Source organism: Megalobrama amblycephala, linkage group LG9 (genome assembly GCF_018812025.1).
Source record: "Megalobrama amblycephala isolate DHTTF-2021 linkage group LG9, ASM1881202v1, whole genome shotgun sequence".
NCBI classification, from domain to species: Eukaryota; Metazoa; Chordata; class Actinopteri; order Cypriniformes; family Xenocyprididae; genus Megalobrama; species Megalobrama amblycephala.
This window is the reverse complement of record NC_063052.1, coordinates 4362634-4374312: the sequence shown is the minus strand read 5'-3', so window position 1 is coordinate 4374312 and position 11679 is coordinate 4362634. Positions and strand designations below refer to the sequence as shown.

At 36.1% G+C, this 11679-nt stretch overlaps 1 protein-coding gene across 2 annotated transcripts; it reads right to left on the bottom strand.

Moving 5' to 3' along the window:
• Positions 1–627: 627 nt before the first annotated feature.
• hdac1 (histone deacetylase 1) lies at positions 628–9199 on the bottom strand. Of its 2 annotated transcripts, none has more exons than XM_048201249.1 (14): positions 9043–9199; positions 8179–8291; positions 7969–8086; positions 7747–7821; positions 7508–7646; positions 6772–6913; positions 6598–6690; positions 6386–6494; positions 3898–4038; positions 3703–3811; positions 2917–3044; positions 2566–2724; positions 2331–2379; positions 628–1354 (listed from the first exon to the last, which is right to left on the bottom strand). In XM_048201249.1, the coding sequence occupies exons 1-14, from the start codon at positions 9092–9094 to the stop codon at positions 1327–1329; spliced, it is 1455 nt and encodes a 484-aa protein (XP_048057206.1). In that variant the 5' UTR covers positions 9095–9199; the 3' UTR covers positions 628–1326. The 2 variants fall into 2 exon arrangements, with proteins under 2 accessions (XP_048057206.1, XP_048057207.1); XM_048201250.1 differs by having other exon boundaries at positions 2578–2724.
• Positions 9200–11679: the final 2480 nt, after the last annotated feature.

Genomic DNA, 11679 nt, shown 5'->3' with positions numbered 1-11679 from the left:
ACTCTTTTCATAGCTTTTGCTGGCTCTGAGACACTCACTTGGTATTTATCCTGCTCTTTGTCTAGCAAAAAAATCCCTCATCACTAAATGAAAGCTTAAAAATGAAGGCCTGATTATTGTAGGGGCCTTGTCACAAGTCCATTGTTTTTGAATTTCTGTGTTACTTTTGCTATATTGTGCTAAGAAATAAGTCTCCTGACAGTTCCCTCTGTAGTGGTTCCATTGTTGTCAGCATTAAGTCTGAGAATGATTCAGTGGGCTATATTATGGTGACCGGGAGGGGACATGTTCGGATCATTTAGTTTTGTCGTGGCCACAACATATAAACTTGTGGGAACGAGTCTGATTATGGGCAAATTTACATGTGTAGTATTTTCCATTTAAATACAATAAAGACATTAATATGAAATGTTAAAACATTGTTCATGAAACACTGCACTAATCAATGTTGATGAACCTAGCCATAATGTAAAGTGTTATTGTTGGATGCATTGTTTTATTTGCAAATATACAACCTAATGTGATGATCACTGATAAACTGCATACTTAGTATAAAATTCCAGATTTTCAACAAGCTGTGAACAGTAAAATACTGCGTTTGTGCAAGATGAATGAAATCCACAAATGTCAGAGAGTTTCTCTTTATTTATCAAAGTCATTGTTATAATAAGGACATTTCACAACCACTGAACTCTGGAACTCCAAACGGCTATATCTGGTCAGCCCTGTGACTGACCTGCTAGCGTAACAACAACAGAAAATAATCTGGAATCTAACAGCAATACAGCAAGCCTTTGCCATGCCCCACCAGACAGGGGGAAAGTTCAATACAGAGCCATCCAAGACAGACACCTTAATAAAAACAAACATTTAGCGCTTAAAAACGAGGTAAAGGACACTGTACTCAGACAGCATCAGCAGAGATAACTAAATAAGAGCGGCCAATAAGTGTCAATCCATGATTTAAAACAAATTCGAGGGGAGAGCTTCCCATGATGGGAGAGAAAGATATGTGCTATCTCTGGTCCTGTTTGAGGTGCTATTGTTGGTAAACAGTAACATAAGTATTAAAGGTGGGAGGCAAACAAACATGGTTCCAAAGCACAAAAAAAGAGAAAAAAAAAAAAAAAAAAAAAAAAAAATTGTCATTTCACACTTGTAAATGTAAAAACTTTTATACCGCTTCATTAGATTACAAATAGTAAAACGAGTCTTACAAAATAATTTACAGTCCATCTAACGTGTTTATGTGGGTTTGTCGTTTGAGAAGATGAGGGTGTATGACAATTTAAGTTCATGCATCCATGAGGACCACATGTCCATTTCTCAGACTGTTTTTAATTCTTCTTTTGGCCTGTAAAAGAGAAAAAAATAAATAAATAAAAATATCATAAACATTGAAGAAAAACCATGGGTCAATTATCTTTGTAAATATTATACAGCAAATATAAACTATTTTTGCTCACAAAATTTTGCTTGTTTATACACTAGTTTAAAAGTCAGGGGTTAGCAGGTTTTTTTTTTATGTTTTTGAAAAGTCTTATACTCACCAACTATACATTTATTTGATCAAAAAGTCTAAACAGTAATATTGTTACGGAAGAGGATTAGGGTCAAGCAATAATAAAGAAATAAACCATCTCGAGATTAAAGTCGTTAAATTGAGAATAAACTTGTTAAATTACGGGAAAAAAAAGTAGTTAAATTACGACAACAAATTCGTTTAATTTAATAAAAACTCGCTTTTTTCCCCTCAAAATTTAACGAGTTTATTCTCAACATTTTATTTCGACCTTTTTCTCGAAATTTAACGAGTTTTTTCTCGTAATTTAACGAGTTTATTCTCAACATTTTATTTCGAGAAAAAAGTTGGAATAAACTCAAATTTCAAGTAATTCCAGTGATGGCAAAGCTATTATCATTACAGTCTTCAGTGTCACGTGATCCTTCAGAAATCATTCTAATATGCTCATTTGCTGCTCAAGAAACATCTATCATTAAACTTTGAAAACAGTTTTTGCTGCTTAATATTTATGTAAACTGTGATACATTTTTTCAGGATTCTCTGAATAAAGTTCAAAAGAACAGCATTTATTTGAAATGGATTAAATTATAAATGTCTTTACTGTCACTTTCGATCAATTTAATGTGTCCTTGCTGAAGTAGTATCCAAAAAAAAAAAAAAATAATAATAATAATAATAATAATAATAATAATAATAATAATAATAATAATAAAAACCCTTCAGAGATTTAAAAAAGAAAGAAAAAAAAAGTAAAGTAAAAACCAGAGCACACATTTCAAAACCCACAATATGAGAGAGAACTTACCCCTTTGTGTCCATTTTTTCTTCTGAAGCTTTCTCTTCTTCTTTAACATCTGGTATCACATTGGAGGGACAGTGTGTCAACTTCATATTTTAAAATTAACTTCTTTTAACTACAATGCAGTGCTTTTCTTATACAACACGCAAATGAATAAAAGCTTGTGCTAATTATTGCAATCTCACAGATAACTAATTCTTGCTAATATGAATGAGCCTGAAATAAAAGAAACCAGCTGTACCTGTTGGCTCACCTTTCTTCTCTTCTCCATCCTTCTCTTCTTCGGTCTTCACTCGTTTAGGCTTCTTGTAATTGGCTGCATTTCTCCGGCCGCCCTGTCCTTCGTCCTCAGAGTCTGAGAACTCCTCATCACAGGCTATCCGCTTGTCATGGGCACGGACTAGAGAAAAGAAAAAAACGACATTTACGCTCTGACCTTAGGAAACACTCAGATCTAAACTTCTATATATCAGTATCAGTGCGCATGAAACCGGTCCACAATGACAAGTCAAGAAGATCAATTCCGCATCCTTCCGTATTTGACAGGCAGTGATGAAACAGCCGGCAACAAGGGAATAAAGCTGGCACTCACTGGAGATGCGTTTGTCAGGGTCGTCCTCCTCATCTCCACTGTCTTCCTGAACAGCATCCTCTGGGATCGCCTGCATCTGAACCCCTGGGGCATGAGGCAACATCCGCAGATTCTCAAACAACCGCTGTCTGTATAGAAAAACAAAAAGACAAAATATCTCAATGTTCAACCTGCAGATATGTAATGGATATTATACAAGTTCAAATTATCATATCAGACTGAAATTGGTTCGTTTTTTGCAACATGAGTAAAACAAAAGCATTAACAAAACAAAAAAAAACAAAAAAAACAAACAAAAAAAAAAGTACAAACCCAATCTAATCCACATCTATACGCAATTTGGTATATGGATGTAAATCATGAATAAAAAAAAAAAAAAAAAAAAAAAAAAGCATCTGCCGTCATACTTTTCAAACTAACTAACTTGAATCCATCAATTTCAAATGACCCAACACATGTTAAGAGATGACGCCAAACCCTGCCAGGACTTCAGATGACGCCAACTCTGAATTAATATCTATAACTGCCAAATGTTCTATTTATTGTAATCATTATGATCACAATTTGCAATAACTGCTTAATGAGATCGTCGTTTCTGCCTAAACGAATATAGGATGTTAGCTAACTGCATGATTTGTATTATTTTAGAACTGAATATTTCGGACATATGGACATGATGGCCTCTGATAACAAAATGTTTTCTGTAAAGCTGCTTTGAAACGATTTGTATTGTGAAAAGAGCAATACAAATAAATGTGAACTGAATTGGCAATTCATTCCACTTACTTGATCTTTTCCAGGTAGTCATTTGTATTCTGATTGGTCATGTTGGAGGGGCTGATGTGGAGCTTGAAATCAGGTCCAAAATACTCAAAGTAGTCATTGTACGGGAGCTCTGATGTAACGAAAGAACAAGTTCATTGGTGTTGACCATCAAAAGAACAAAACATGTCAATCTAACAAAACAATCAATAGTCTCACCATTGGGAATAGTGCTGTCCAGCGCTACAGCCGTCTCATAGGTCCAGCAGCGGGCCACGTTCCTGATGGTGTAGCCTCCACCTCCCAGCATGAGCAGGGGCAGGTTGAAGCTCTTCATGTACTCCACACACTTAGCATGACCTGAAGCGCACACACACACAAGGGTTTGGTTAGACAAATGTCATTCGCTTTATGGCAAGCTCACAATACATGACTTTTGGTTGGGTTAATCCCCGGATTATGGTCAAATCTGTGCTTGTTGTGGTCAATGCTTGTTAAGTATAAGCAGGTCAGCGACCTGAGCAATCCTAGACGCTGCGATATTTTCAAACCTATTCGATATTGCCACGTGATCTAGTAAATGTGTGTGCAATGCAACAAGGTGGAACTAATCCAGCCAAGCACAGTGCATATAGTATAAATGGGGAAAAAAAAAAAAAAAAAAAAAAAAATTATATATATATATATATATATATATATATATATATATATATATATATATATATATATATATATATATATATATATATATATATATATATATATATATATATATATCATCACTATGAGGAAAAAAAGAAAAGAAAAAAGTTTTTGCTGCTGGTCAGGACTGCCTCTTGACCAATTATCTTGAAGTCTGTACACCTTGTCAACATTGTGTTGTGTAGTATGCATGCTGCTATGACAAGACGATGACAGATGACAAAAAACTTTGTTGTGAAGTGTGAGCACCACAGCAATTCAACTAGTTCTGTAGTGTGAGCTTGCCCTTAAAGGATTAGTTCAATTCAGAATTAAAAATTCCTGATCATTTACTCACCACCATGTCATTCAAAATGTTTGTCTTTCTTTCTTCAGTCGAAAAGAAATTGTGTTTTTTGAGAAAAACATTCCAGGATTTCTCTCCATATAGTGGACTTCAACGGCTACCAATGGGTTGAAGGTTTAAATTGCAGTTGCAGTGTAGGTTCAAAGGGTTCTACACAATCCCAGATGAGGAATAAGGGTCTTATCTAGCAAAACGATCAGTCATTTTCTTAAAAAAAAAAATTAATTATATACTTTTTAACCACTAATGCTCATCTTGCACTAGCTCTGCGACGAGCCACGTATGACGTAATTATGTTGGAAAGGTTCACACGTGACGTAGGCGGAAGTACCGCGGGAGGGCGAAAAACTCCATCTCATTTTCTCCTCAACCTTCAAAATCATCCAACATCGTTTTACCTTTTTTTGTAAAGGGCGTTTGACTTAGGCCCCGTCCACACAGAGACGTTTTTCTGTGAAACCGCACAAATGTTTTATCGGATAGGCGTTTCGTCCACACGGATCCGGCGTTTTCGAACGGTGAAACCGCTATTTTTTGAAACCGGGTCCAAGAGTGGATACATTTGAAAACGCCGTCTTTGCGTTATCATGTGGACAGGGCAATCTGTGTATTTTCTGAAACGATGAGGTCATCACCCAACGTGTCGACCCTAGTCAGACGCGCTAACACCACAAAACAGCACCAACAACAGCAATAGCAGACTCTACATGCTTGTGTTCGTGCTGCAGAAGCTACTGAGCCAAAATAAAGCGTTATTTCAACAACGCTGTACTGTTCGTTCAAACCGCGAGGACCTCTACATTCCAATTGGTTGCCGCTGAACCGCGTCATAGCTCATTACCATAAAGTTGACTTGATTTCAACTCTCCTCGATGCTCTCACCGTCCTAGACGCGCCGCTCTCGCCGGAGGCCCGGAGCTCGCCACGGGCTCGCCACGGGCTCTCATTGAAAATGAATGACTTCCTGTCACTTTGACGCTCTCGCCGCTGGCGGTGTGAACACACAATAAGCTTTGCTATAGTTTGTATTCAGCGCGCAAGGTTTATGCGCATGCTCCAAGTCTCCTTCGCTGCTTTAAGTGCATTTCTGTGACAGAATTACAGCGCCACATAATGGTCTGGCATGTATACTACACCATTTTGAGCAGTTTCTCTGGTTTCGTGTGGAAGCAGATATTTCTTGATACGGCTTCGTGTGGACAGGGCCTTAGTCTTTGCACATTTTTGTAAACATTTGTTCGGTACTTAAACCTACGTCTGCATCATGTGTTGACATTTCCAACATGATTATGTAATGTATGCCGCATCGCACGGCTAGTGCAAGATGAGCATTTGTGGTTAAAAAGCATATTGTGTTTTATTTTTATTTTTTAGGAACTGACCGATCATTTCACTAGACAAGACTCTTATTCCTCGTCTGGGATCGTGTAGAGCCCTTTGAAGCTGCACTGAAACTGCAATTTGGACCCATTGTACCCTGGTGAAGTCCACTATATGGAGAAAAATCCTTAAATGTTTTCCTTAACCTTAATTTCTTTTCAACTGAAGAAAGACAAAAATCTCGGATAACGTGGGGGTGAGTACATTATCAGGAAATTTGAATTCTGAAGGGAACTAATCCTTTAAAGACTTAACTAGAGGTTTGATTGAATTTGATACCTTTGATGGTGAGGTTAAAGCAGCCCAATCTATCTCCAGACAGAGAGTCAGCGCCGCACTGGAGCACCACAGCACTGGGCTGGTACATCTCCATCACTTTGGCCATGATCTACAAGACATTCAAACAACACACATTCATTCATCTGCAATTTAAGACGAGCACATTTTTGGCAGTGAGACTTTTTATGGATTGCAAAGGTTTACAAACGTACAGGTTTGAATATGGCTTCGTAGGATTCATCATCGATACCATCCCTGAGCGGGTAATTTACAGCGTAGTATTTTCCCTTCCCTGCACCAATATCCTATAAAAGAAAATAAGAATATATAGTTACATGCCTATTTTATCAAAAAGCGTTTACTTGCAAAAACTTGCAGGGACTTACTCTGAGGTCTCCAGTACCAGGGAAATACTCTCCATATTTGTGGAAGGACACAGTCATGACACGGTCAGTTGTGTAGAAGGCTTCCTCAACTCCATCACCGTGATGAATGTCAATGTCAATGTAAAGCACTCTTTGATGGTATCTAGAAAGATTATTGAAAGCTTTGATTAACGTCAAAGTGAGTTTTAAGTAATAAAAAAAAAAAAAAAAAAGTTTGTACATAAGCTTAAACTCTAAATTCTAAGAAATTTATACACACACTACTGGTCAGAAGTTTGGAATAAGAGTTTAATGTTTTTGAAAAGTCTCACCAAGGCTACATTTATCTGATCAAAGATACAGTAAAAAGTAATACAATTAAAGTCATTAATATTTTAAAACTTTCTATTTTATAAAACTTCATGATTAGTAATTATGTGGTAACTGTGATACACAATCATTAAAAAGTTTGTGGTCAGTTAAAAAAAAAAAAAAAAAAAAAAAACTTATCAAAAAAAATGTAGAACGGTTTCCACAAAAATATTAAGAACCAAAAATGTTTTCAACACTGATAATACTCATTAATACCAATAATAATAATAATAATAATAATAATAATAATAACTAAAAACCAAATCAATACTTCGTCATCATAGGAATTCGATTTTAACAATGTTACTGATTTTACTGAACTTTTGATCAACAATACAGTCTTGGTGAGTATAAGAGCATTTTTCTTTTTTAGTAAAAAGCATACTTGAGCAGTTCCAGAATGGCCAGTACGATGTCGTTGACATAGCAGAATCCAGATGCCTCAGATTTCTTGGCATGATGAAGGCCACCTGCCCAGTTAATGGCAATGTCTGTCTGCTGTTTGTTGAGTTTCACAGCCCCAGCTGAGAATTATTAGAGAAAAAAAAAAACACATTTAGCTGTACCAAACATAAGCAAACCTTAAGCAGACTCTGTGAGAGAGGGGAAAAAAACAACACGTACCAACAGATCCACCTGTTGAGAGCTGACAGAACTCAAATAAGCCGTCAAAGACAGGACAATCCTCCCCTACGTTAACTGTAAAGACAATAAAACACATTCACTGTACAACCAAGACATGGAAAGAAGTCCAAAGTAAAGTGACTTGTATCACAGTTAAATTTACTGCGGTCATTTAAGACTTCACAACTGATCATCTTGAGTAAAGAAAATACATCAACTCACATCTCTGCATCTGCTTGCTGTACTCAGACATGTTGTCTGGGCGGATGGAACGAAGGAACTTGATGTAGTCGTCACTGTGGTACTTGGTCATTTCTTCAGCATTGGCCTTATGAGGCCGCTAAACATGCAAACGAATGAAGAAATTGGCTTAGCCAAAAACATGAAAAAAAAAAAATCCTAAAATATAAAAGGTAGTGATGAATTTCTTACATAAATTTCCATTTTCCTATACAGCCCATAGTTGAGCAGGAGGTTGTGGGTCATCCGGATTCTGTGGGGTTTCATCGGATGACCCTGGCCATAGTAGTAATTCCCAACATCTCCTGTAGAAAAAAATTAATAAATAAATAAAACAAAATTGTAAATAATAAACAGAAAATTGCTCGATACTCCTTGTTTCATGGAAGACTAAAAAATGTTCTTTGAAAAAAAATTATTGAATTATTGCTGACATTATGGAAAAATCAATGTTTCCAATAGGCCCTGAACTAGACACAAAGCCATACTAAAGATTCAACCTGATAATTAATTTTATCACAATCCACAACTCGATGTTCATATGTGACTATAAAGGGAGATGAGAGAAAACAACATGGGAAAAGCAAAGACAAAACTGCTCCCATTACAAACTAAAGCATCATTCACACACGCTCGGAGAGATACTACTACTAGCACTGAAGACATCAATAAGGGCAACGAGCTCAATTCATATGAACTCTTACGGTCTATAGTGTGAAGCTAATTTTATCGACGCTAACGTACATGCGGGAGATAAAGAATACATGTGGTGAAGTGTATGCGATATACTGCACTTGCAAAAAGAGTGTGAATTTTGCTGGTGTTAGCTCCATGCTGTGGACTTGCTGCTAACAGTGAATAAGAACAACAGGATGAAGAGCAGCTAGCACGCTAAGCTAACACTAGCATTAGCACCGTGCGGCTAAACCCGGCTAACAATTAAGCAGCACTCAAAGGAACTTAGGCATTATGCAGAATTATTCCGGAGCAGGCACCGCGTTTCATTTCTCTAAGAATAAAAGCTCGATATTTCACCGGGAAAAATGCAATTCTTACCGTCATAATAATAGCAAACTTTCTTCTTTGTTCCTTGAGAACTCAGCGCCATTTTACCCTCCAATTACAGCCTGCGCCTACCGGGCTTTCTGCGCACTGAGGAACTTCAATAGCAACTTGTCTCGGGTAGCTTTGAGCCAATCACAGCTCAAATTCCATCACGGAGGGCGTGAGTCTCGCGTTTCTCCGCCAATCATTTCACTTGCTGTCTTAATCAAGTATTTAGCTCTAGTTCCATTTACTCCACAGCTGTTTAAACGTCTGCTCTTATGCATATAGACTGAAAATATAACAATCACAGAATAATTTTGATAGTTTATTTATGACAATCAGTTCTAACTGGTTTATTTACAACTTTTTCTTCCCTAGTTATTAACTCATAATCGATAGCAATTAAGGATGCAAGTAGCCTACTCAAAACCTTTTTCCTCAGCAATGATGGATGAAAAATGATCTACTAGTTTTAAGTTTTAAATAGACTACTTACAAATTATAGTCCATTACTGATTACAAATTACATAATGAAAATTGTAGTTGGTAATATTTAGGTAATGCAGGCCTATTCTGACAACTTTTTGATTGCTTTTAGATAAAAATAACAGATTTGGATACAATTATTTTGTACCATATTGATATAAAATTATGAAGTGAAAGAAAAAATATTCCATTATTCTTTGTTATCAACAACATTAAGTGCATTAAACATTACATGTCAGGGGTTTGTGAAAGAAGGAGAATCAGAATGAGTTGATGAAAAAAATAGGCTAATACTTTTATTAAATCATATAAATAAAAATTAATGGGGTTAATCAAATTAATCAAAAATTAAAACATCTGAACACTAAAATATTTAGTGTCTTTTAATAAATATCAGCGAGCTGTGAACATGCAAATGTGTTGATAAATTATTGAAATTTTAACTTTAAAATCTCAGATGCACTCTAAAAGAAATATTTGAGGTCAAATAGGTTTGGCTCACAAAATTATTTTGCATTACATGAACAAATATTAATAACAGTGATATTACACATCCAAAGTCTTCAAGGTTTGATTTTTTTCCCCAGACTTCCAGAATCAATAATTAGTGAAGATCACTACTGGATATAATGAAGACATAATGTTTCACAGTTATTCACAGTGTTTAATTTATTAGTTTCATATATGCAAATAACTGAATGGTGCTTTTGTCCCCAAATTCAGAAGCATGGATTGTAAATGTATAAAAAAAAAAATATGAAGGGCATTTTCTCCATTGATGCAGATGACCACAGACACAATGTTTGCATTTATGGGAGAGTTTCTAGAATTATGAATGGGCAATGTTGACATTACAGATGCACATGGATGTGTGGTAAACAGTTTGAAAAGATATCACAAAAATGAATTTGTGTATTCTTTAAGGAATTCACAAAACCAAAACTAACTTTGCTATGCTAATGGAGTCAGTATGGCATGCATGTGTAGATTACACAGGCCTAAATGACGTTTTTGTGTCATTTTGTGCACTTTAATGTGTTTGAAAGACAAACGCCTATTCCTACTATATTCCAATAGCAGGAATACATGATTAAAGGTGCTAAAGAGGATGTTTTGTTTTATACATTTTTGCAATATTACTTGAAACTGTCTTTACTAACTGATAAAAGACTATTTATTAGGTTCACTGAAAGGAATAATATTATACATCATCTGTGCACGAGGTAGGGCCTTAAAAACATCAGCCAATCGTTTACGCGATCATCGCGTAAACGATTGGCCCTCTGGCTTGTCAATCACTGCCGTGACGTTCCTTGTGAGAGACGAGCGCGGCTGCGCGCTCCAGTGACTTTCCACACTTCACAGGCGCCGCATGCAATGTTTTTGTCAGGAGACAGGAATAACAACTGCAGATTATGAGTTACCTGCGGTGAGTCCGACATAATGAATCCAAAAAACATGACACAGCGAATGCCAGTGATAAACACTCGTGTTCCAATACTCGTGCACGAGTTTTGGGAGGCGTTCCTTTGAAATGAGCTGTGAAGGAGGGGGGTTGTTCTTACGCATGCGCTCATTTCAAAAACTCAGTAACAGTCTTTGGATTCTCAGTCGACGAAAAAATCCTCTCTATCACCTTTAAATGACTCACTGATAATTCAAATAATTGAAATTAATAAGTTTGTGTGAATAATATGCAATCATGTAATCAATAAAAAAGTAACTATAATCTGATGAGCATTTTAAAATGTAGAGCAGGCTAATATTTTTCAAAAAATCTGTTACATATAATCAGTTCCTACCACTATATCTGAGTATAACTACCATCCTCACATTCCACCAAGCTTTATAGAAAGTGATATACTGTGTGATACTGCTATCATATATAATGCCTTCTTTCCCTATAATTCCAGTATATTCCTGCATATTCTCTATTCTGCCAGATGATGTTTAGGCCTATAAACATATTAACTTATTAACACAGAAAATGAAGATATAGAAGAAAAAGTGCCAAAAAACGAAGAAGAGCAATGGTTAAATGTTTTAATCCAATGCTTAAATCTGACCGCTTGACACAATTCAAAGAGATTGTGCTTTAACACACATATAACAGGAGTGTTTGTTCAATCAGAATGGAGATGCAATAAAACAGCCTGTTTC

Coding starts and splice junctions, on each gene's coding strand:
- hdac1 (XM_048201249.1), bottom strand. CDS start 9,094: ATGGCGCTGAGTTCTCAAGGAACAAAGAAGAAAGTTTGCTATTATTAT. Junction 8,087..8,178: donor ATAGGAAAATGGAAATTTAT/GTAAGAAATTCA, acceptor TTGCATGTTTAG/CGGCCTCATAAGGCCAATGC. Junction 6,914..7,507: donor GCCATTCTGGAACTGCTCAA/GTATGCTTTTTA, acceptor TAATCTTTCTAG/ATACCATCAAAGAGTGCTTT.